Source organism: Lithobates pipiens, unplaced genomic scaffold, assembly GCF_037356315.1.
Source record: "Lithobates pipiens isolate NorthernLeopardFrog02 unplaced genomic scaffold, aLitPip1_a1.2 Scaffold_8, whole genome shotgun sequence".
In the NCBI taxonomy this organism is placed as follows: domain Eukaryota; kingdom Metazoa; phylum Chordata; class Amphibia; order Anura; family Ranidae; genus Lithobates; species Lithobates pipiens.
This window is the reverse complement of record NW_027507903.1, coordinates 28946494-28971897: the sequence shown is the minus strand read 5'-3', so window position 1 is coordinate 28971897 and position 25404 is coordinate 28946494. Positions and strand designations below refer to the sequence as shown.

The following is a 25404-nucleotide window of genomic DNA, read 5'->3' as shown; positions in this document are numbered from 1 at the left end:
CTCCCCAGTGTGAAAGCATTCATTGATTTTAATGGGAAGCAGTTTTTGTGAGCTTTTCAGGCGCTTTTTTTTTAACGCAAAAGTTCTTAAAAAAACTCCTCAGTGTGAAAGGTCTTAAGAAAGCAGCTTGTTTCAGTGAAGCTTTGTTTCAAGACTAACAAACTGGATCAAAGTTACGAGGAATATTTTTCTGTTTAAGTCCACCTGAAAGCCTCTAGCATGCTAAGAGCTAATCCCATTGTTTTTGTCTTTCAGGAAACAAATACTACATTTCTTAGATGCTGAAAGGGATATCTCAGTCTTGAAGGGAACATTGAAGCCGGGTGATATAATCCATTATATCTTTGATAGAGACAGCACCATGAATATATCCAAAAACTTATATGAACTTTTACCCAGGACTTCACCTCTGAAAAACAAAAATTTTAAAACATGTGCCATTGTTGGAAACTCTGGAATTTTACTCAACAGCGGCTGTGGAAAAGAGATTGACTCCCATGACTTTGTCATAAGGTAACACTACAAATTCTTGTATATTTAGAGCACAACTCTGGGAATTTCATACATCTGCATCTCCTCCTATAGTCTAGGGCAGTGGTCTCCAAACTGTTGCCTGGGAGCTGCATGTGGCCCTTTTCTTGCCTTAATTTGGCCTTCGGGTGAATATTCCTCCCACTGATACGAGACACTATGCTGCCAATTAACATCAACAATGAGGTATCATTTCTTCCACTGACACCAACATTGGGGCACTATTCCTTCCAATGATACCAACGATGGAACACTATTCTTTCCCCTAATACCAAATGTGGCAATGTTTTCTCCCACTGATGTCCAGCCCCTCTAATGCAGGAAGGATAATAAACTGGGTCTTTTTTTAGGAAGTTTGGAGACCCCGGTCTAGAGGAGAGGAGAAACGCTTTAACTTACTTGATCCTTCACTAGACCTGGCGGATGGCACCCCCCTCCCCTTCACACTCTGAAGGTGGACTGTGTATTGGTGTCATCATGTCTAATGCCCAATGCATTGGTCTTAATCATGTGTCAGGAGGAGCTGGAGCCAGAGGAGAAACTACTGGAGGGACCAGTCTAACAGTGTGGGGGATACAGTACTTAGGTCTTAGTTTCTATATCCCCTAGAACTAAACAATCAGTTAAAGTGGTTGTAAACTCTTACAGACCACTTTGACCTACATGTAAGCCTAGATTAAGGCTTACCTGTAGGTACAAGAAATATCTCCTAAACCTACATGGTTTAGAAGATATTTGCAAAAAGACAGGCACTGCTGTCTGTGGCGAATGCGCCGTAGACAGCGGTACATAGGCGCACTGAGAATGCCACTGCTAACGGCGATATGCTGTCAGTGGCGGCTCCAGTGTGCATGAGTGGGAGGAACATCATTGCGGCTCCGGCCAATCACAGCATCGGAGCCACGATACCCAGAAAGAAGATGGACGCTCCATGGAAGAGGGGACAGCAGTGACATCGCTGGCTTCTGTGTCAGGTAAGGGACACATAATGGGCTACTATGCGATGCGAACTGGTTAACTGATACTTGTACATTCTTTATCATGGTTAGCCCCCTTTCCACCGGACACCGGTGGCAAGAAAGCGCCCTGTGGCGATTCAGTTCGCATAGGCAGCGCTATACAAGTCACTCATTCATTCATGATGACATGTATGTTGTCCATTTTTACGAGCGGCCTCTGCACATCATTATTTTATATAGGTATTTGCGGGGTTCACCTTACAGCTTTCCCTACCCCAATCTGTCAGAGTATCTCCTACTGTATCCACTTCTATCCCAAGGCGATCCCTGAATACTTTTCTTTACAGAGAAAATCCTATCCTGCCCCCCACCTAACAACTGTACATTCATTTTCTCCACCAGCTCATCCCCAGACAGTTAGTACCCTTTGTAAAACTTGACCCTCCCTTTTAGATTGTAAACTCTAAGGAGAAGGGCCCTCTGATCCCTCCTGTATTGAATTGTATTGTAACTGTACTGTCTGCCCTCATGTTGTAAAGCAAACTGTTGGCGCTATATAAATCGAACAACGTGGGTACAATGATTATTACTAGCGACAGTTAAAGCCGCTGGCAGTAATCAATGGGTTCTCCCAACTGAGACAGATCCCCCTGCCCCCTGCTTGGAGAATGCAATGTAAACCTTTAAAGTATTACTAAACCCAGGAGCCTGCATTCACTATATCTGGTCTCCCACAGTACACAGAACATGGAAATGCAATTATTTTGCTAAATATACAGTGCCTTGAAAAAGTATTCATACCCCTTGACATTTTGAAAATTTTGTTACATTACAATCAAAAACGTAAATGAATTTTATTGGGATTTTATGTGATAGACCAACACAAAGTGGCACATAATTGTGAAGTGAAAGAAAAATGATAAATGTTTTTTTTATTTTTTTTACAAATAAATATGTGAAAAGTGTGGCGTGCACAGGGGCGGAATGACAACTCATGGGGCCCCCGGGCAATAGGAGATTATGGGGCCACCAGTCAATCAGAGATTATGGGGCCACACAGTATACACACACACACACACACAGTATACAATCACACAGTATACACAGACATGTTTCTATTGGCTGAGAAGGTACTGGAGAGGTGGGGCAGCTATAATCTTGGGATTTTTAGACCAAAAGGATGTCGGTAAGGGACATTTTAGAGACAGATGTAAAAAAAGAACACAGATTTTTACATACTGTCCCTGGTTTTACAGAGGCTGGCAACCCTGATGGGGCCCCCTAATGGCCAGGGGCCCTCGGGCAGTGCCCGAGTGGCCAAATGGTCAGTCCGCCCCTAGGCGTGCATTTGTATTCAGCCCCCCCCCGAGTCAATACTTTGTAAAACCACCTTTCACTGCAATTACAGCTGCAAGTCTTGTTGGGATGTCTCTACCTGCTTTGCACATCTAGAGAGTGACATTTTTGCTCATTCCTCTTTGCAAAATAGCTCAAGCTCTGTCAGATTGGATGGAGAGAGTCTGTGAACAAGTCTTACCACAGATTCTCAACTGGATTTAGGTCTGGACTTTGACTGGGCCATTCTAACACATGAATATGCTTTGATCTAAACCATTCCATTGTAGCTCTGGCTGTATGTTTGGGGTCGTTGTCCTGCTGGAAGGTGAACCTCCACCCCAGTCCATAGTCTTTTGCAGACTCTAACAGGTTTTCTTCTAAGATTGCCCTGTATTTGGCTCCATCCATCTTCCCATCAACTCTGACCAGCTTCTCTATCCCTGCTGAAGAAAAGCATCCCCACAACATGATGCTACCACCACCATGTTTCGCAGTGGGGATGGGGAGTTCAGGGTGATGTTCAGTGTTAGTGTTCCACCAAACATAGCGTTTTGCTTTTAGGCCAAAAAGTTACATTTTGGTCTCATCTGACCAGAACACCTTCTTCCACGTTTGCTGTGTCCCCCACGTGGCTTCTCGCAAACTGCAAATGGGACTTCTTATGACTTTCTTTCAACAATGGCTTTCTTCTTGTCAGTCTTCCAAAAAGGCCAGATTTGTGGAGTACAAGACTAATAGGTGTCCTATGTGCCATACTCTTTCCATTTTTGGATGATAGATTGAACAGTGCTCAGTGAAATGTTCAAAGCTTGGGATATTTTTTTGTAACCTACCCCTGCTTTAAACTTCTCCACAACTTTATCCCTGACCTGTCTGGTGTGTTCCTTGGCCTTCTTGATGCTGTTTGTTCACTAAGGAGAACATGGTTACTTAAGCTGAAAACAGAAAATTGTATGAAATACCGTAATGTTCTCCAACAAACCTCAGAGGGCTTCACAGAACAGCTGTATTCATACTGAGATTACATTACACGCAGGTGGTATTTACTAATTAGGTGACTTCTGAAGGCAATTGATTCTACTAGATTTTAGTTAGGGGTATTGGAATAAAGGGGGCTAAATACAAATGTGCCCCACACTTTTCAGATATCTATTTGTAACAAATGTTGAAAGTCATTTATCATTTTCCTTCCACTTCAAATTATGTGCCACTTTGCGTTGGTCTATTACATAAAATCCCAATAAAATACATTTTGGCTGTAACATGACAAAATGTGGAAAATGTCAAGGGGTATGAATAATTTTTCAAGGCAAATGAAATGCGAAGTATCAGAAGTATATAGCAGTCTTATTACGTCTATGAGTGTCTGGTTAAAGCTTGCAGGAGGAGATTTCATTCTACTCCAACTGTCATATGGGGCTGCAGGACCCCTGACCCTCTGTCTGGACAGTACTGATTGGCCCTGTGCCGATCAAATTCACCCTCCCAAGAAAAAAAAACTCTTTAGCAATACACAACAAACTGAGCATGTGCAGAATGCCTTCCAAGGTTCTGTACTATCAGGAGATGGATTGGGGACAGTGGAAGAAAGGGAGGACCAGAATAGACAGGATCCTACAGCCTTTTTACACAATGGGAAGGATTAACCCCTTGGGTTCCAAAGTGAGTATAGCAAGCATGCTTTACTGCATATACAGATTGATGTTACTTTTGTGGGTTTAGTTTACACTTTAACCACTTCCTGCCCAGCCTATAGCAAAATGACAGCCGGGCGGTGGTTCAGTTATTCTGACTGGACATCATATGATGTCCTGCAGGATAAGCCACGATCACGTGCCCGGTCTGACACACAGTATCACCGATCTCAGTAAAGAGCCTCTGATGGAGGCTCTTTACCACGTGATCAGCCGTGTCCAATTATGACTGATCACAGTGTAAGCAGGAAAAGCCATATATCGTACCCAAAAGTGACCCTCCCAAAAGTGAAGGACTGCAAGTCCCATCATGAACCCCTCAGAGCTGACTCGGGACTCATTGCCATAGAAACAGATGACTACGCCCCCGTGTGGAAATATTTATGCACCGAGGCATCTGTGACTCTAGGATCGGCCCTGTGGCAGGGTGGTGGCTGATCCTAGACATGAATTGTACAACTGGCCATAGTCAGATCAAAATTTGACCTGCTCAGCAAGGACTGGCTGAATATTGATCAGTGTGTGGCCCTCCTTGTTTGACAGAAGTTGTAAGGGGAATCAAAGAAGGATACAAAGGCTGTATTTCTGGCTAATATCAGCCATATAGTGGCTCCCTTTAGGCTACTGGTAGGGGGGTTGCAAACACACCTGGCCCCCTTACAAGAAACAACCATTGCTCGATCTATCGGCCGCTTGATTGCAGCCTCGCCCATCATCCGCCAGCCCCAGACTTACCCCTTCCAGATCGCGGCTTCAGCGGCTTCCCCCTGCATCTCCTTCTGAGTCCCGATGGTCACTTTTCCTCCCGGGCCAATCGAGTCTCAGGACTCCCGGCCAATCGGGTCTCAGGACCCGCTTCCTGATTGGCCAGGAGGAGAAACAGGAAGACATTAGCCAATATTGATTCGCTAATATCACACAAGTGGGTGGGCTTGGGGCGCAGTGCTCTGCGCCCCGAACCCACCCTTTTTTAAGCCAATTAGAGCCTCGGACTCTAATCATGTGCTTCAAAAGAAAAAACCCCATTGAAATCCATGTGTCTGGCGCCCTGAGATTAGGGGCCTGGGCACATGGATTAGGGTGGCGGCACTCCGGCGCCCCTTATGAGCATCCGCAACTGCTGGCAGCTATAAATATCTCTCAACAATTTTCCTTCCTCAGCATCCAACAGTCCCAATTTTTTCAGTACACTTTTTTGATGGGTGGGCTATTTCCACCACCCTTCCTAGCCAGGAGGTAGTAAGACATGAAATGTGATTATGTGACTAAGGCGATAATAACCCTTTTTGTTCAAGAAGTATTAGCTATAAAATCCACTCAATATTTATACAGCAATCTACTCACTACTAATTAAATAGTATTTTTGGAACCAGTTGCCTTGGCACATGCATTCTGCCTTGGCAATGTCATTCCTATATACTGTAGCTAGAAATTGGACAGAGAAATATTTCTATGAAGGAAAAAAAATAGTATTTTGGGGAAACTTGTACTTTTATGAAAATTAGGACTCTGTAATTTACAACTTGTCAGGAAAGGGCAATAAATAAAAATTGTGCCAATGTAATATTTGTACATTTATAGGTTTGTATTTTCATTGTATATGAAACTGATAAGTGCAGTTTCAAAGGCATAAAAATGTCACTTAGCTATAACATTCTAAAATTGCCACTAAATATAAATTACAAGCTATGGTAAGATTGTGCATGTTTTAAGGAGTAAGGGCAGCCTATTTCATGTCAGGTAATACCACTGAAGAATAAAGCCAAATGTTCTTTAGAGTTTATCTCTAATCTACTTAAATTTTGCACATCAGACATGCATATAACAGTCTAGAAAGTTTGTATAAGACCCCACAAACCATATATTTTATGGAAGTGCAGTATGTGTAAAATGAAAAGATGGTGCAGCTTGTTTTACATAGAAACATAGAAGGGTCATGGCGACAGAAAAAAAAGACCAAGTGGTCCATGAGGATGCCCCATTTTTTAAATTCATTTATTTTTGTAATTGTTTTTTGCCTGAGTATACTGTAGACTTATGTTTGTCCCATGCATGTTTGAATTCAAATACTGTACATTGACTCACTACCTCTGCTGGAAGTCGCGATTCCAAACATTAACTACACTTTTGTTAAAACAAGATCGAAATTTTGGTTGGAAAAAAATGGTTTTCCCGACGGAATTCCGACGGGATTTCGCTCAAGCTGTCTTGCATACACACGGTCACACCAAATTCCGACCGTCAAGAATGCGATGACGTACAGCACGTACGACGGGACTAGAAAAAGGAAGTTCAATACCCAGTAGCTTCCATCTCGTAGTTGAATCTGAGCATGCATGAGTTTTTGCATATCAGAATTGCATACACGTGATCGGAATTTCCGATAGAAAGTTTTCTTCTGGGAAAATGGAGAACATGCTCTCAAATTTTTGCTGGCGGGAATTCGGCCAGCTAAATTCCGATGGAGCCTACACACAGTCGCATTTTCTGATGAAAAGCTGCCATCGGTATTTTGCTGGCTGAAATTCCGATCGTGTGTATGCGGCATAAGATTCCTTTTTGAACTTTCCATCCTATAGTTTGAGTCCCCATGTTCTTGTTCTTGGCTTCATATTGAAATTTTGCCCCCCTGAACTCTATTTTAGCCCATAATGTAATTAAAGGTTTCAATCATGTCTCCCCTTTCCCTTCTTTCCTCAAGACTATACATATTAAGTTCCTGAAGTCTCTCCTGATATGTTTTATCCCCCATCCCTTCACCAGTTTTGTTGCCTGTCTGTGGACTGGTCCTATCTTATTAATTTTAGTAATGAGAACGGTATCATTAGCAGTAATCAGTAGGGATGAGCCGATGTTCGATTTGAATGTAAGTTCGACATGAACATCGGGTGTTCGCATGTTCGCCGAATAGCGAACAATTTGGGGTGTTCGCAGCAAATTTGAAAGCCGCAAGACATCCTTTAAAAGTCTATGGGGGAAATCAAAAGTGCCAATTTTAAAGGCTTATATGTATGGTATTGTCATAAAAATATGGACTCAAGATACACCATTTAGAGTACTTTAGTCCTTAGTGTAGCAGGTATACCCAGAAATAAAATACTAATTTTATTGAAGAAAAACATAATACATTGAGACAATAATGTTCTACTAACTAAAATTAAAAATAATTTCAGAAAACCTATTTGCAAAAGTCCCATGTTACCAACACTTGACTTTTCAAGACTAGGATTTTTAAGAAATAATAGTTGTGCGATACCCATGCAGAGCTATGAGTGCCCTTTCTCCTATAGCATCTGATATCCGTCTCTAAACCCCTGAGCTCAACAGGTATGAAGAACTCAAAGAAGGATTATACAGTAGCTAGTTATACGGAGTACAAGGCCCATTGAATTACTATGTAAGAAGACACAGTCTTCAAAGTCAGCACACATTAGCATTGTGATTGCAAAGATCCCTATTAAAGGAAATCTGAATTCAAATAACATTCTTTTTTGCATTGATGTGAGGAGAGAACAGCTCATTTGATTAATAATGGAGTAGGCGAGCCTAGTTTGATCCCTGTGTCTCCTCTTTGTGACTTTGGACAAGGCATTTATATCTTGGTGCCTCAGGCATCAAAATTACATTATAGGCTGTTTGAAGTAAGGATTTATAGTTGCTGAATAATATCTAGTCTGCATCAAACACATTTTTTGAATCATGGTTATATGGTTAACCAAGTTGGAAAATAGACACACGTCCATCAAGTTCACCCTCTCATGAAGTCTAGCCGTTTTTGCCCATACAACCAGAGTGCCTCAGCAACTCGTTCCCACTCGTCCAGAGACCAAGACACAAAGCTAAGTCACCACATCCCAGAGATATTCTGGACACGGTCTCAGGGAGCCATGATGGCATCCCAGGCCTCCATGCATGAGTCCCGCTCCTCCAGAGACACACATAGAGACCGGAGCCGCAGTCCTCCCTCTCCTGACTTACACCCTGCCTCAGCATTAAGCCTGTCAGACCTCAGAACGATGGCCGCTGGCATAAAAAACACACTGTCAGCAGCTATATCAGACCTGTGATCCGACATACAGGCCATAGTTCTGAGGGTGGAAGAAGTAGAGGAGACCCAAGCCCGCCACGATGCTTCACTGTGCCAGGTGCAACAAGTGACAGAATCCCATGCTGTACACCTGAGGGAGATAAACCGCCACATGAAGGACTTGGATAACCTTGGAAGACGCCGCAATCTCAGGGTAAGAGGTCTCCCAGAATCTTTTAAATCAGCACAGCTCACATGCTCGGTCACTGCCCTCTTCAATGACCTTCTAGAGAGAGCCCCTGACTCCCCAGTAGCTATGGAGCATATTCATAGAGCGTTGCGCCCGAGGGGTAGAGAAAAAGACCCGTCTAGAGACATTATTTGCTGTTTGAATGATTTCCTACTAAAGGAGAAGATATTCCGCAAAGTGAGAGGCCAGCCTCACTTTACATTTCAGGGTGCAGACATTAAGATCTTCCAGGATCTTTCCAACATTACAAAGAAGGGAGCTGAGACCCCTGGTGGATGTTCTGAGAACCAGGGCTATAGTTTACCGCTGGAAGTTCCCTTTTTGCTTATCAGCTGCACTCAATGGCCACACTGTGAGTCTCAGAGTCCCAGAAGACCTGGAACACTTCTGCACAACCTTCAACATACCGCTGGTTGATTTATCTGGCTGGTATAGTGACTTCCGCCTCCCGCCATTACGTAGGGCTGTCTCCATGGAAGGCATCGCTGAAGCAGGCAATGACAGCTTCAGCATACGCCGCCGATGCACTCACCCTCCGCTCTCACCATCTAAAGCATTGGGGATGCCGAAAAACAGGAGCCCCACCTCCTCACTGGATCATCGCAGAGCCAGACATTCCTAATGAGGTAACAACAAGAACTTATTCAATTCGGATGTACCCCATAGACGCTGCATCTTATGGCTCTACTGCCACTACTATCTCCCTATCACATTAACATACCCAATAGTACAGTAATCGTACAGTAATGATTAACCACAAGGCACTTTCACCTGTTTAATGCATACCCACAAACTCCTGCTCTGAGATGTCAAGTGACTTTTAAGTCAGCTCATGCACTAATGAGTCAAACTGCTTTACCCATCAGAGATGAATCATATTGCTTAAATTTGACCCCTCGCAACACTCTACATTAAACCCTGAACTGATGGACAAATAAAGGATCATTACCTCCTTTTGTACTCTGACACTAGAGCCATCCTCTGAAAATGTAACTTTCAATGGCAGGCCTGTTCACCCCCACTTTGCGCCACATATTCTCACATAAGGATGGACAGCACTTCCATCAAAGACCTACCCACACAGGGCTTTGTTATTACTCAAAAAGCAGAGACACTTAGATTACCAACAATTCTAATTAGCACGTACAAGGAATTTAGAACATTACCTATTTACCACAATGAAGGTCACTCCACAGACAGACTGAATGGTTTATCCAGGGCCTATCCCACAATATGCCTGAATGACCAAATAGTGCAAGGTAGGCCCTTGCACTACATGGTTTTGGTAAATCTGAAGACAAAAATCAGCAGAAAATCTGATAGTGTGTATGGGGCTTTATAATGTCCCTATATGCAAAATCCTTGGCTCGGATTAGAGTAAATAACACCCTGTCGAATGCCTTCTCCATCCATGATGGAACATGGCAGGGATGCCCCCTGTCTCCTATTCACTTTGTCCTTACTCTTGAGTAGGGATGAGCCGAACACCCCCCGGTTCGGTTCGCACCAGAACTTTCGAACGGACCCCAAATTCGTAACAACGTTAGAACCCCATTGAAGTCTATGGGACTCGAACGTTCGAAATTAAAAGTGCTAATTTTAACGGCTAATATGCAAGATACTGTCCTAAAAAGGGTTTGGGGACCTGGCTCCTGCCCCAGGGGACATGGGTCAATGCAAAAAAAGTTTTAAAAACGGCCATTTTGGCGGGAGCACTGATTTTAATGACGATTAAAGTGGAAAAAAAAGTGAAATATTCCTTTAAATATGGTGCCTGGGGGGTGTCTGTAGTATGCCTGTGAAGTGCCACGTGTTTCCCGTGTTTAGAACAGTCCCTGCACAAAATGACATTTAATGGAAATAACGTCATTTAAAGCTGCTTGCGGTTTTAATGTTATATCTGGTTCCTACAATATGGTTGAAAATCATTGAGAAAAATGGCATGGGTAGCCCTCCCTGCCCATTACCAGCCTCTTTGGGTCTTGTACGCATATTAAGGGGAACCCCGTACCCATATTAAAAAAAGGAAATGCGTGTGGCCCCCAGGCCCTATATACTCAGAACAGCAGTATACAGGCGGTGCAAACAAGACAGGGACTGTGTAGGTTTGTTGTGTTAAGTTGAATCTGTTTGTAATTTTCAACTGGTACATTTTTAAAGTGTAGCTCCAGTCAAAAAATTTTTTTTTAAGCTTTTTGGAAAACATAGGGAAGGGTTATCACCCCTGTATAATTTGTTTTGTCGTCCATCTTTTTTCATCTCACTTGCTGTTGTCTCCTTCCGTTTGCAAGTAGGAGATGTTTGTAAGTTGGATGTTTGAAAGTAGGGGCCTGCCCTATATGCTCTACAGAAATGGCGGAACAAGGTGTTGGTTTTGCCACAACATTGTAAGCCCTCAAAGTGACTCTTGGTGGGCGCTGGAGCGCCCTGCTTTGAATGATTATATCAAGAATTGTAATTACATGCCATTGTTGAACAGTGGTAGAAAAATTGACCTTTGGTGGTTGTGGTGCTGGTGCCACAACACTATAAGTCCTCACAGTTACTCTGGGTGGGCACAGGAACGGGCCCTCCTGTGAAATATTATATCAAGAATTGTAATTACATGTCCCTGTTAAACAGGGGCAGAAAAATTGGGCCTTAGGCACTGGTGCTGGTGCCACGACACTGCAACCTCTCCCATATACTCTAGTTTTATTGCAGGAATTAGCCCTGCTGCAAAGCATTGCATCAAAAATTGTAATTAAACGCCCCTGTTAAACAGGGGCAGAAAAATTGGGCCTTAGGCACTGGTGCTGGTGCCACCACACTGCAACCTCTCCCATATACTCTAGTTTTATTGCAGGAATTAGCCCTGCTGCAAAGCATTGCATCAAAAATTGTACTTAAACGCCCCTGTTAAAGAGGGGCAGAAAAATTGGGCCTTAGGCACTGGTGCTGGTGCCACGACACTGCAACATTTCCCATATACTCTAGTTTTATTGCAGGAATTAGCCCTGCTGCAAAGCATTGCATCAAAAATTGTACTTAAACACCCCTGTTAAAGAGGGGCAGAAAAATTGGGCCTTAGACACTGGTGCTGGTGCCACAACACTGCAACCTCTCCCATATACTCTAGTTTTATTGCAGGAATTAGCCCTGCTGCAAAGCATTGCATCAAAAATTGTAATTAAACGCCCCTGTTAAACAGGGGCAGAAAAATTGGGCCTTAGGCACTGGTGCTGGTGCCACCACACTGCAACCTCTCCCATATACTCTAGTTTTATTGCAGGAATTAGCCCTGCTGCAAAGCATTGCATCAAAAATTGTACTTAAACGCCCCTGTTAAAGAGGGGCAGAAAAATTGGGCCTTAGGCACTGGTGCTGGTGCCACGACACTGCAACATCTCCCATATACTCTAGGTTTATTGCAGGAATTAGCCCTGCTGCAAAGCATTGCATCAAAAATTGTAATTAAACGCCCCTGTTAAACAGGGGCAGAAAAATTGGGCTGATGGCACTGGTGCTGGTGCCACCACACTGCAACCTCTCCCATATACTCTAGTTTTATTGCAGGAATTAGCCCTGCTGCAAAGCATTGCATCAAAAATTGTACTTAAACGCCCCTGTTAAACAGGGGCAGAAAAATTGGGCCTTAGGCACTGGTGCTGGTCCCACAACACTGCAATCTCTCCCATATACTCTTGTTTTATTGCAGGAATTAGCCCTGCTGCAAAGCATTGCATAAAAAATTGTACTTAAACGCCCCTGTTAAACAGGGGCAGAAAAATTGGGCTGATGGCATCACCCAGAAACAGAAATGTTCTTCCAACATATCATCAGAGGAGGAAGAGGATAGACAATCAACATAACAGGACAGTCACTCAGCATCAGCATAGGCAGTCTTGAAGGGATGTGATATTTCCAAAAAAATTATTCGGTTACATCAGCTTCAGGTGCTTGGTAGCTGTGGGTGATCCAAGACTGATTCATCTTGATGAAGGTCAGTCGATCAACTGATTCGGTAGACAGCCGTACCCTGTGATCGGTAACAAAGCCATCAGCAGCACTGAAGGTGCGTTCCGAAAGAACGCTGGATGCAGGACAGGCCAGTAGCTCAATTGCATACTGTGCAAGCTCTGGCCAGTGATCCATCCTCAAGACCCAGTAAGCCAGAGGATTTTCGGTGGGAAAGGTGTCCAAGTCTGACCTTGCCCCTAGGTATTCCTGCACCATGTAAATCAGACGCTGGCGATGGTTGCTGGAACCGATCATACCTTGGGGCTGCGGACTAAAAAATTGTCTGAAAGCATCAGTCAGACGGCCACCTTCTCCACCGCTCCTTCTGACCGATGCCTCAGCAACACGTTGTCCAGGACCAGGAGTTTGTAACCTCCCAGTCTCTGGGAACGCGTTGCACAGACCTTTCTGCAAGGCTTCCCGGAGATGTCTCATCCTCTGCTCCCTCTGCGATGGCAAGATAAGGTCGGCAACCTTACCCTTGTACCGTGGATCAAGGAGAGTGGCCAGCCAGTAATGGTCCCTCTCCTTGATCCGAAGAATACGAGGATCCTTCCGCAGGCTTTGCAGGATCAGGGAGGCCATGCAGCGTAGGTTAGCTGAGGCATTCAGTCCGGAGTCCTCTGGGTCACTAAGGACAACATGATCCGCAGCTACCTCCTCCCAGCCACGTACAAGTCCACGTGTTTCTTGGGACTGTAAATCATCCCTACAAGACTGCTGCTGCTGATGCTGAGTGCCAGCCTCCACCTCCATGCTGACACAATCATCCTCCTCCTCCTCTTCCTCCTCCTCATCCTCTTCCTGTGTGATGGGTGGCACAGCAGGAACACTGTCTGGATAAAGGGGGCCTTGAGAGGCAAGGAAGTCCTCCTCTTCCTGCCTCTGTTCTGCCTCAAGTGCCCTGTCCATTATTCCACACAGCGTATGCTCCAAGAGGTGGACAAGAGGTACAGTGTCACTGATGCATGCACTGTCACTGCTCACCATCCTTGTGGCCTCCTCAAACGGTGACAGGACAGTGCATGCATCCCTGATCATGCCCTACTGGCGTGGTGAGAAAAATCCGAGCTCCGATGACCCTGTCCTGGTGCCGTAGTCGCACAGGTACTCATTGATGGCCCTCTGCTGCGTGTGCAGCCGCTGCAGCATGGCCAACGTTGAGTTCCACCTGGTGGGCATGTCACATATAAGGCGGTTCTTGGGCAGGTTCAACTCCTTTTGGAGCACAGCCAGCCGAGCACAGGCATTAAAGGATTGGCGGAAATGCACACAGACTTTCCTGGCCTGCTTCAGGACATCCTGTAAGCCGGGGTACCTGCCCAAGAACCGCTGCACCACCAGGTTAAGGACGTGAGCTACACAAGGCACATGGGTCAGTTGTCCCTGTCGGAGGGCGGAGAGGAGGTTGGTGCCATTGTCGCAAACCACCATTCCTGGCTTAAGCTGGCGTGGCGTCAACCACCTCTCGGCCTGCCCCTGCAGAGCTGACAAAACATCCGCCCCAGTGTGGCTCCTGTCCCCCAAACAAACCAGCGCAAGCACGGCATGGCATCGTTTTGCCTGCGTACTTGCGTAGCCCCTGGAACGCCTACGGACCACCGCTGGTTCTGAGGACAGAGCACTGGAAGAGGCCATGAAGGAAGAAGAAGAGGAGGGGGTGGAGGAGAGAGGTGTGTCACAACCAATAGTAGCATTTTGGAGGCGTGGTGGCGGAACAACCTCCAACACTACTGCACCTTGTCCTGCATCCTTCCCAGCTGCCAGAAGAGTGACCCAATGGGCCGTGAAAGACAGGTAACGTCCCTGTCCATGCCTGCTGGACCATGAGTCAGCGGTAATATGCACCTTACCGCTGCCCGCCCTGTCCAGCGAGGCAAGGACATTGCCTTCCACATGCCGGTAGAGAGCCGGAATTGCCTTCCGTGAGAAAAAGTGGCGTTTGGGGACCTGCCACTGAGGAACCGCACATTGTACAAACTCACGGAAGGGGGCCGAGTCTACCAACTGAAAAGGCAGCAGTTGAAGTGCTAGCAATTTAGCCAAGCTAGCATTCAACCGCTGGGCATGTGGATGGCTGGGAGTGAACTTCTTTCGCCGGTCCAGCAGCTGGGGCAGGGACATTTGCCTGCTATAATCGGACGTGGGTGTACTGCTAGCAGAGTGCCCGGAAACACTTGGCTGTGACAAACCTAATTCTACACCTTCATTCCTCTCAGAGCAGGTTTCAGAGAGGACTGAAGATCTAGTGGGGTTGGAGATGCCAGCTGATGAGGAGCAAGGAGAGGTCTGCTTTGTTCTTTGGTGTGGGTCTTTGAGGTACGCTTGCCAACGAGCTGCATGGCAGGTCAACATATGTCTGGTCAAGCATGTGGTGCCCAAGCGGCTGATGTTTTGGCCACGCGAGATACGCTTGAGACATATGTTGCAAATAGCAGCGGTGCGATCTGATGCACTCGTCTCAAAAAAGGCCCACACCAAAGAACTTTTAGCATAACGTGCAGAGGCAGCACCCTGCACAGGCGGAGCTCTGCGGTGTGATTCAGTCAGTGTGCTGCCCCTAAGCTGGCCCCCGGAGGGCATCCTGCCTCGTTGGACATGTGCCTCCTCCTCCTCCTCTCTCCTACCAGGAACCCACGTGGAGTCAGTGCCCTCATCATCCCCTCCCTCTTCATCGCTGTAGCAAACCTGGCAGTATGCTGCAGCTTGTGGAACATGACTGCCAGATTGCTGTCCTTCTTGAGCATTCCCTCTCTCTGCATTCACCCTACTGCCTTCCTCTAGCTGAGTGTCATCATCAGAGGCTACAAAACACTGGGCATCCTCCTGGAGCATGTACCCAACACTGTGCTCAAAGAGTTCAGGAGACTCCTCAGGAGGACGTGGTGGGTCTAGGGAAGGAGTCACTGATGATGACATTGAGAGGAGGGAAGACGATGCGTTGGCAGCTGCTTTGCTAGTACCCTGAGACTGGGTGACAGAGGATGAGGAGGATGAAGAGGGCTTGGTCATCCACTCTACCAAGTCGTTGGCATGCAGATGGCAAGTGGGCTCAAATAGAGAACAGCTATGTAGGTGGATATAGCGGTATGTACTGGGTACAGAGCACGCAGACAGCACGCACTAGCTCCTAACACTACTGACTGCAAGCTCTATTATAAAAGATAGATCACTAGCTATATAGGTGAGGTGAATATAGCGGTGTATACTGCGGTCAGGGCACGCAGACAACAACCACTACACAACAGCAAGATCGAAAATCATCCGAAAAGGATCGGTGTGTACTGTGTTAAAGGTACACAGAACACCCACTAACTCCTGCAGAAGCCTTTATTATAGAACACCAGAGATAAAGGGGTATATACAGATGTATACTGTGCTGTGCTGGAGGCACACACAACTTCCAATAACTCCTGCAGATGGCAAGTGGGCTCAAATAGAGAACAGCTATGTAGGTGGATATAGCGGTATGTACTGGGTACAGAGCACGCAGACAGCACGCACTAGCTCCTAACACTACTGACTGCAAGCTCTATTATAAAAGATAGATCACTAGCTATATAGGTGAGGTGAATATAGCGGTGTATACTGCGGTCAGGCACGCAGACAACAACCACTACACAACAGCAAGATCGAAAATCGGCCAAAAACGATCGGTGTGTACTGTGTTGAAGGTACACAGAACACCCACTGCTTCAGACGCCAACACACTACACAAGGCCGCCGCGCTGGCGGCCTTATATAGTGTGGGGCGTGCACTACACAGCCTGAGCTATGATTGGCCACAGGCATCCTGCCTGTGGCCAATCATGGCTCTCCTCGCTGCTGGCGCTGTGATTGGCCAAGCATGCGGGGTCACAGTGCATGCTTGGCCAATCATGAGCCAGCAATGCACTGCGCCATCGCAGTGCATTGTGGGCCGTGAGCGCCACACGAATTTGGCGCGAACGGACCAAAATGTTCGGACTTCGCCGAACGGACGAACAGCCTACTTTTGAGCCTTTACTTTGCTCCATCAGGCAGAACCCATGCATCCAAGGGATCAGAACCAACCAGAGAGAATACAAACTAGCTGCTTACGCAGATGATATCTTACTGTTTCTCTCAAATCCACATTCCAGGTTACCGGTATTACTAGACGAATTCCAATGCTTTAACTTGATTTCCAACTGTCAGGATCAGTGGCTAAGGGGACCAGACACATAGCTACACAAGGGAACTGAGACCAAACAAAGGATAAATATAGATTAAAGTGATATTTATTTACAGTGAAGCACAGCAAACCATAAACACAGCAAACACGGCACACAGTAAACATAAACATAATCAACCCCCAAAAGACAAATAACAAAGGAACCCAACTACTATCTATATACAAAAACCATCTAAAAGACAAGGGTACAGGGAGTGCAAGGTTGCAAGGAAGGGGGATCTCAGCAGGGTACTAGAACAGAAGCAAGGCAGGGGGAGGCAGGAACAAGGCAGAGAGGTACAGACAGATGTAATTACCTATCTTGGCATACAACTACCTGCCAAATTGACAGACGTATATGCAAAGAACTGCCTACCAATATTGAACAAACTGACCACTGACCTTAAAAATTGGAATAGACCTGTGTTCCCATGGTTCGGAAGGGCAGCGGTATTGAAAATGAACGTGTTACCAAGAATGCTGTAAATTTTACAAACAGAACCAATACATATACCGCAGGTCTTCTTCAAAACCTATAGAAGCCTTAGCTACAACTTCATATGGGGAGGACACAAGCCCAGAATAAAAAACACACAATTGGCCTTGCCCAAACACCTAGGAAGTATTGGCCTCTCGGGCCTCATGAATTATTATAAGGCAGTCCATCTAACCAGAATACTGGACTGGAACCTACACGCATCCTCGAAAGATTGGGTGGCTCTAGAAGATTCATTTTCGAAATTACACTTGGCATCAGTACCGTGGATTCTAGATTGCCATATCCCCCCGGAACTTAACTCACACCCTCTCATCAGGCCAACCACAATGCTTTAGCGAGATATGCAAACAATCCTCTCTCTCAACGGTACCAGGCCTATTATCTCCAATAAGATAGAACCCTGACTTCCCCCCAGGCATGGCTGTTGCCTTTTTAACACAGCACTGGTTGGAGGAAAAGGTCCTTGCGCATCATTTCTTTGACCAACTCTACACAGCACCTCTCCTCTCTACACGATTTGACAGACCCCTGATACCGCCATGGACATACCTTTTAATTGCACAGTACCTAGGAACATTAGACAAGAAATTCTCATGCTCTAGACAGCTTACGCCTTTTGAACACCTCTGTTCCCAGTCGTCCCCCCAAACACACCTGATTTCTGCCACACATTCCCTTCTTTTCATGGACCATCATCCCAACAACCCAGCGATGTGTAAAGTTTGGGAGAAAGACCTGTCACTATCTCTAACACCATTAGATTAGGGTAACATTTACCTCAACATCCACAAAGGGTCTATTAATGTATCAACTCAGGAAAACAGTTAGAAAATCCAATCCCGCTGTTATCGCACACCTGAATTACTACACAAATTCAACCCAGCAATCTCGGATTCCTGCTGGCGATGCAATACACAACAGGGCACATTGATTCACATTTGGTGGGAATGCCCACAAATCCAATCATTTTGGAAAGAAGTACATCGCATAACCTCCCTTGTCACTTCATATAACTTGGTCATGGTCACCAGCTCAATTTCTCCTACATCATTCAAATCGATCTCATCATACCTACCACAAATTCTGGGAAATGCACATGGTAAATGTGGCAAAACAATGCATACCAATACATTGGAAATCCCAAACCATTCCGTTGCTGAAAGAAGGGTTCTGCAGAATCAAAAGAATTGTAGAGTTAGAAGAATGAATTCACATAGCACAAGACTCCCCCAGCAAATTTGGCATAAAATGGGCATGCTGGAAACAATTCCAAATCACACCAGAATACTCCTGCTTAAACTCTCCAACCAACCAAAACTGAATCTAAAACATACTGAAATCAGGAATCTAGACTTCCTTCGATTTAAAAGCACTCTCCTCACAACTCCATAGAAACCTACAGATCTCCGTTGGATAACCCCACGAGGAGGGAAGCAAGAGACGGTCAACTTTATTCCCAGAGGCAGTAGCTCTGTCCCCCATATCACCCACCCTCTCCTATAGGCTCCTTCCACACACCCATGGACAGCTCCCCCCCCCCTTTTTCCTCTCCACAACTAGTGACTATAACAGGTTACCAGTAACTACATACAATACACTCCCCATACTCAATCCTCTTCCTACACTTTAAGATCACCTACGCACACATAGAGATGACCTAGATGGTCAAGAAAGAAACCAACTGATTGAATTCTCATAATATCGGAATCGGTTTTTACATACGGGCGATACACCCACTTATACAGACCCTACCTTGGGATGACACGACCTTTACTAAAAGTTTCCACAAAGTTACAGACTTTATTTCAATAACAAAACCATTATAATTGCAATGCTTTGAAGTCCTGATACTGTAAATCAAAGTCTATATAGGCACCTAGGATCGTTCCTTGTACCTTAATCTGTCATTCATGATATTTCACTTAATGTGTATGCTCAATTATTCTGTACAATAACATGTTAACCTGTTTGACTAAGCAAATAAAAACCTTTTGAAAAAAAAAAAAATTTTAAAAAAGCTCTTACCGCATACACATTATCGGAAATGTGGCCAGCAAAAGACCGATGAGAGGTTTTGGTCGGAAAATGCGATCGTGTGTATGCCCCATCGGAATTTTGCTGGCCAAATTTCAGCCAGAAAAGATTTAGAGCAGGTTCCGAAAAAAGGAAAAAGTTCAGATTCGAAATTCCGATCATCTGTACAAACTTCCTATGCATGCATGAAAATTGGATGCATGCTCGGAAGAATTGAACTTAATTTTCTCGGCTCGACGTAGTGTTGTATGTCACCATGTTTTTGACGGTCGAAAGTTCAGCGAACTTTTGTGTCACCGTGTGTATGCAAGCCAACCTTGAGCGAAATTCTGTCGGAAAAAACATCCAAGATTTTTCCAACTGAAAAAACGCTCGTGTGTACGCAGCATAAAAGTTCTTTGAGGTTTAGGGTTGCCAACCACCAGTAAATTTACTGACAGTTTGTAATAATCAGCAAAAGATTGAGAGCGTGTTCTCAATTTTTCGGTCAGAAAAATTTCCTATTCCAAAATGCATTCGTGTGTATGCAACTTCGACACACAAAAACTCACACATGCTCGGATTCAACTACGAAACAGAAGCTATTGGCTACTAGCTATTAAACTTCCTTTTGCTAGTCCTGTCATACGTGTTGTACGTCACTGCTTTCTTGGCTGTCGGAATTTGGTGTGACCGTGTGTATGCAAGACAACTTGAATGAAATCCCATCGGAATTCCATCGGGAAAACATCAGAGCATTTTCCGACCAAAAATGTAGATCGTGTGTACGCGGCATTAGAGCATTTCCCCACATTAGGCCATTATTACTTAAAGTGGCAGGAAAACGACTGTTCAAAGCTCAAATCTGGCCTCCCCCTATTTCCCCCCAATTCCTTAGAGGATTTCTAGCACTCCTTAGGAATAAAATAGTGTCCTAAGTTTAGCCCACTGAGGTCACTCTCTTCCCGATTCATCCTGCAGCAGTGGGCACATGCTATCACATAATGCTGTGGCCCTGATCTCTACACCAGTAGTTCTCAACCTTGTCCTAAAGTACCCCCAACAGGCCATGTTTTGGGAATTTCCCCTAGATAGAATAGCTATCCAAAATACCAAGCCATTGACTCTAATTTAAAGCACCTGTGCAAGATAAAGCAAAACCTACAAACATGGCCTGTTATGCCCCGTACACACGATTGGACTATCCGGCAGACTCCGGCGGAAGAGCATCCTCCGGGACTGTGACATCATAAGGGGGCGGGGTCACCATGTGACATCACCCAGTGCCCCCGCCCCTTGTCCCTATATAAGTTGCTGCATAACGCGTCCCTGCCATTGCGGCCAGAGAGAGCGTCATGTCAACATTGCAAGGGAGAAGAAGAAGAGAAGATAAGAAGACAAGAAGGCAGCGGCGGCGACAGAAGACTGGGCCAATGCTAGTAAAAGAGCTATAAGAAGATAGCGGTGGCCCGGCAAGAAGAACCTAAGAGGGGGACAAGACCCCCAAAGTCGGAAGAAGACCCCCAGATGGCGGTGGCGGCAGTGACGAAGAAGAAAGCCGGGCTCCTCCACTAGTAAAAGAGCTAGTAAAGAGCAGAAGATAGTGGAGGAGTCCGGTGAGAAGACCCCCAAAACAGAAGACCACCGGAGCTGTCTAATAAATTATTTTAAAAACTTGTGTTGTGTTTTTTTATTCACACTTTTTTCCCCAGGTGAATGGGTAGGGGTACATGGTACCCCATACTCATTCACATAGGGTGGGAGGCCGGTATCTGGGGTCCCCTTATTAAAGGGGCTCCCGGATTCCGATAAGCCCCCCTGCAGAGCCCGACAACCAATGGCCAGGGTTGTCGGGAAGAGGCCCTTGTCCTCAGCAACATGGGTACAAGGTGCTTTGCATGTTGAGCGCACGCGGCCTGGTACGGCTCAGGAGGGGGGGGGGGCGCTCGCTCATCCCCACCCCCTTTCCTGACCGGCCGGGCTATGTGCTCGGATAAGGTCTGATATGGACTTTGGGGGGACCCCCACGCCGTTTTTTCAGCGTAGGGCTTCCCCTTTAAATCCATACCAGGCGACAGGCCTAGCGAAGTGTCAATCTCGCCGATGGAGGCGGTGACATTGACTTCCTTCGCTAGTCCTGTCTACCTGGAGCCACGTTCAAAATGAGCAGACTTTTCTCCGTGTGTGGACAAGTCCGTTCATTTCAAAAGTCCAGCGGACCCCCGCCATAGTCCAGCGGATTGTTCGCCGGAAAAGTCGGGTCGTGTGCGGGCAGGTCCGCTCGTTTGGAAAGTCCGGCAGACCTCCGCTGAAAAGTCTAGCGATTTGTCCGATCGTGTATACGCAGCATTAGGGGTACTAGAGGACAAGGTTGAGAACCACTGCTCTACACCATGTTTCGGTGAGCATAGTGTTATGCTGGAACTTTGACACCTTGGAAGTTAGTTGAATAAGGAGTATTACTACTGGAGAAGATTTTTTTTATTTTTTGTAGCTGTGTGTAATCTGTTTATTTCTTTTTTTCTTCTACATGAATTTGGGTTTTACCCATTTTTAGTCTAAAGTGACCCTTCCTATGCTGATAGTAGGGATGAGCCGAACACCCCCAGGTTTGGTTCGCACCAGAACTTTTGAACGGACCCCAAATTCGAACGAACTTTAGAACCCCATTGAAGTCTATGGGAATCGAACGTTCGAAATTAAAAGTGCTAATTTTAACGGCTAATATGCAAGATACTGTCCTAAAAAGGGTTTGGGGACCTGGCTCCTGCCCCAGGGGACATGGGTCAATGCCTAAAATGTTTTTAAAAATGGCCGTTTTGGTGGGAGCACTGATTTTAATGATGATTAAAGTGAAAAAAAAAGTGAAATATTCCTTTAAATATGGTGCCTGGGGGGTGTCTGTAGTATTCCTGTGAAGTGCCACGTGTTTCCCGTGTTTAGAACAGTCCCTGCACAAAATGACATTAAACAGAAATAACATCATTGAAAACTGCTTGCGGTTTTAATGTTATATCTGGTTCCTGCAATATGGTTGAAAACCATTGAGAAAAATGGCATGGGTAGCCCTCCCTGCCCATTACCAGCCCCTTTGGGTCTTGTACGCATATCAAAGGGAACCCTGTACCCATATTAAAAAAAGGAAATGCGTGTGGCCCCCAGGCCCTATATACTCAGAACAGCAGTATACAGGCGGTGCAAACAAGACAGGGACTGTGTAGGTTTGTTGTGTTAAGTTGAATCTGTTTGTAATTTTCAACTGGTACATTTTTAAAGTGTAGCTCCAGTCAAAAAAAACTATTTTTAAGCTTTTTGGAAAACATAGGGAAGGGTTATCACCCCTGTATAATTTGTTTTGTCGTACATCTTTTTTTCATCTCACTTGCTGTTGTCTCCTTCCGTTTGCAAGTAGGAGATGTTTGTAAGTTGGATGTTTGAAAGTAGGGGCCTGCCCTATATGCTCTGCAGAAATGGCGGAACAAGGTGTTGGTTTTGCCACAACATTGTAAACCCTCAAAGTGACTCTTGCTGGGCGCTGGAGCGCCCTGCTGTGAACGATTATATCAAGAATTGTAATTACATGCCATTGTTGAACAGTGGTAGAAAAATTGACCTTTGGTGGTTGTGGTGCTGGTGCCACAACACTTTAAGTCCTCACAGTTACTCTGGGTGGGCACAGGAACGGGCCCTCCTGTGAAATACAAGAATTGTAATTACATGTCCCTGTTAAACAGGGGCAGAAAAATTTGGCCTTAGGCACTGGTGCTGGTGCCACGACACTGCAACCTCTCCCATATACTCTAGTTTTATTGCAGTAATTAGCCCTGCTGCAAAGCATTGCATCAAAAATTGTACTTAAACACCCCTGTTCAACAGGGGCAGAAAAATTGGGCCTTAGGCACTGGTGCTGGTGCCACCACAATGCAACCTCTCCCATATACTCTAGTTTTGGTGCAGGAATTAGCCCTGCTGCAAAGCATTGCATCAAAAATTGTACTTAAACGCCCCTGTTAAACAGGGGCAAAAAAATTGGGCCTTAGGCACTGGTGCTGGTGCCACCACACTGCAACCTCTCCCATATACTCTAGTTTTATTGCAGGAATTAGCCCTGCTGCAAAGCATTGCATCAAAAATTGTATTTAAACGCCCCTGTTAAACAGGGGCAGAAAAATTGGGCCTTAGGCACTGGTGCTGGTGCCACCACACTGCAACCTCTCCCATATACTCTAGTTTTATTGCAGGAATTAGCCCTGCTGCAAAGCATTGCATCAAAAATTGGACTTAAACGCCCCTGTTAAACAGGGGCAGAAAAATTGGGCCTTAGGCACTGGTGCTGGTGCCACCACACTGCAACCTCTCCCATATACTCTAGTTTTATTGCAGGAATTAGCCCTGCTGCAAAGCATTGCATCAAAAATTGTACTTAAACGCCCCTGTTAAACAGGGGCAGAAAAATTGGGCCTTAGGCACTGGTGCTGGTGCCACCACACTGCAACCTCTCCCATATACTCTAGTTTTATTGCAGAAATTAGCCCTGCTGCAAAGCATTGCATCAAAAATTGTACTTAAACACCCCTGTTAAACAGGGGCAGAAAAATTGGGCTGATGGCATCACCCAGAACCAGAAATGTTCTTCCAACATATCAGCGGAGGAGGAAGAGGATAGACAATCAACATAACAGGACAGTCACTCAGCATCAGCATAGGCAGTCTTGAAGGGATGTGATATTTCAAAAAAAAATTATTCGGTTACATCACCTTCAGGTGCTTGGTAGCTGTGGGTGATCCAAGACTGATTCATCTTGATGAAGGTCAGTCGATCAACTGATTCGGTGGACAGGCGCACCCTGTGATCTGTAACAAAGCCACCAGCAGCACTGAAGGTGCGTTCCGAAAGAACGCTGGATGCAGGACAGGCCAGTAGCTCAATTGCATACTGTGCAAGCTCTGGCCAGTGATCCATCCTCAAGACCCTGTAAGCCAGAGGATTTTCGGTGGGAAAGGTGTCCAAGTCTGACCATGCCCCTAGGTATTCCTGCACCATGTAAATCAGACACTGGCGATGGTTGCTGGAACCGATCATACCTTGGGGCTGCGGACTAAAAAATGAAAGCATCAGTCAGACGGCCACCTTCTCCACCGCTCCTTCTGACCGATGCCTCAGCAACACGTTGTCCAGGACCAGGAGTTTGTAACCTCCCAGTCTCTGGGAACCAGTTGCAGAGACCTTTCTGCAAGGCCTCCCGGAGATGTCTCATCCTCTGCTCCCTCTGCGATGGCAAGATAAGGTCGGCAACCTTACCCTTGTACCGTGGATCAAGGAGAGTGGCCAGCCAGTAATGGTCCCTCTCCTTGATCCGAAGAATACGAGGATCCTTCCGCAGGCTTTGCAGGATCAGGGAGGCCATGCAGCGTAGGTTAGCTGAGGCATTCGGTCCGGAGTCCTCTGGGTCACTAAGGGCAACATGATCCGCAGCTACCTCCTCCCAGCCACGTACAAGTCCACGTGTTTCTTGGGACTGTAAATCATCCCTACAAGACTGCTGCTGCTGATGCTGAGTGCCAGCCTCCACCTCCATGCTGACACAATCATCCTCCTCCTCCTCTTCCTCCTCCTCATCCTCTTCCTGTGTGATGGGTGGCACAGCAGGAACACTGTCTGGATAAAGGAGGCCTTGAGAGGCAAGGAAGTACTCCTCTTCCTGCCTCTGTTCTGCCTCAAGTGCCCTGTCCATTATTCCATGCAGCGTATGCTCCAAGAGGTGGACAAGAGGTACAGTGTCACTGATGCATGCACTGTCACTGCTCACCATCCTTGTGGCCTGCCCAAACGGTGACAGGACAGTGCATGCATCCCTGATCATGCCCCACTGGCGTGGTGAGAAAAAAACGAGCTCCCCTG

General features: G+C 45.9%; 1 protein-coding gene across 1 annotated transcript in view; it reads left to right on the top strand.

Moving 5' to 3' along the window:
- Positions 1 to 25404, top strand: part of ST8SIA2 (ST8 alpha-N-acetyl-neuraminide alpha-2,8-sialyltransferase 2) — a 540643-nt gene that overhangs the window by 386607 nt on the left and 128632 nt on the right. The window contains exon 4 of the mRNA XM_077472929.1: positions 256 to 513. Within this exon, the coding sequence (XP_077329055.1) occupies positions 256 to 513 (258 nt within the window). The remainder of the gene's footprint in view (positions 1 to 255; positions 514 to 25404) is intronic.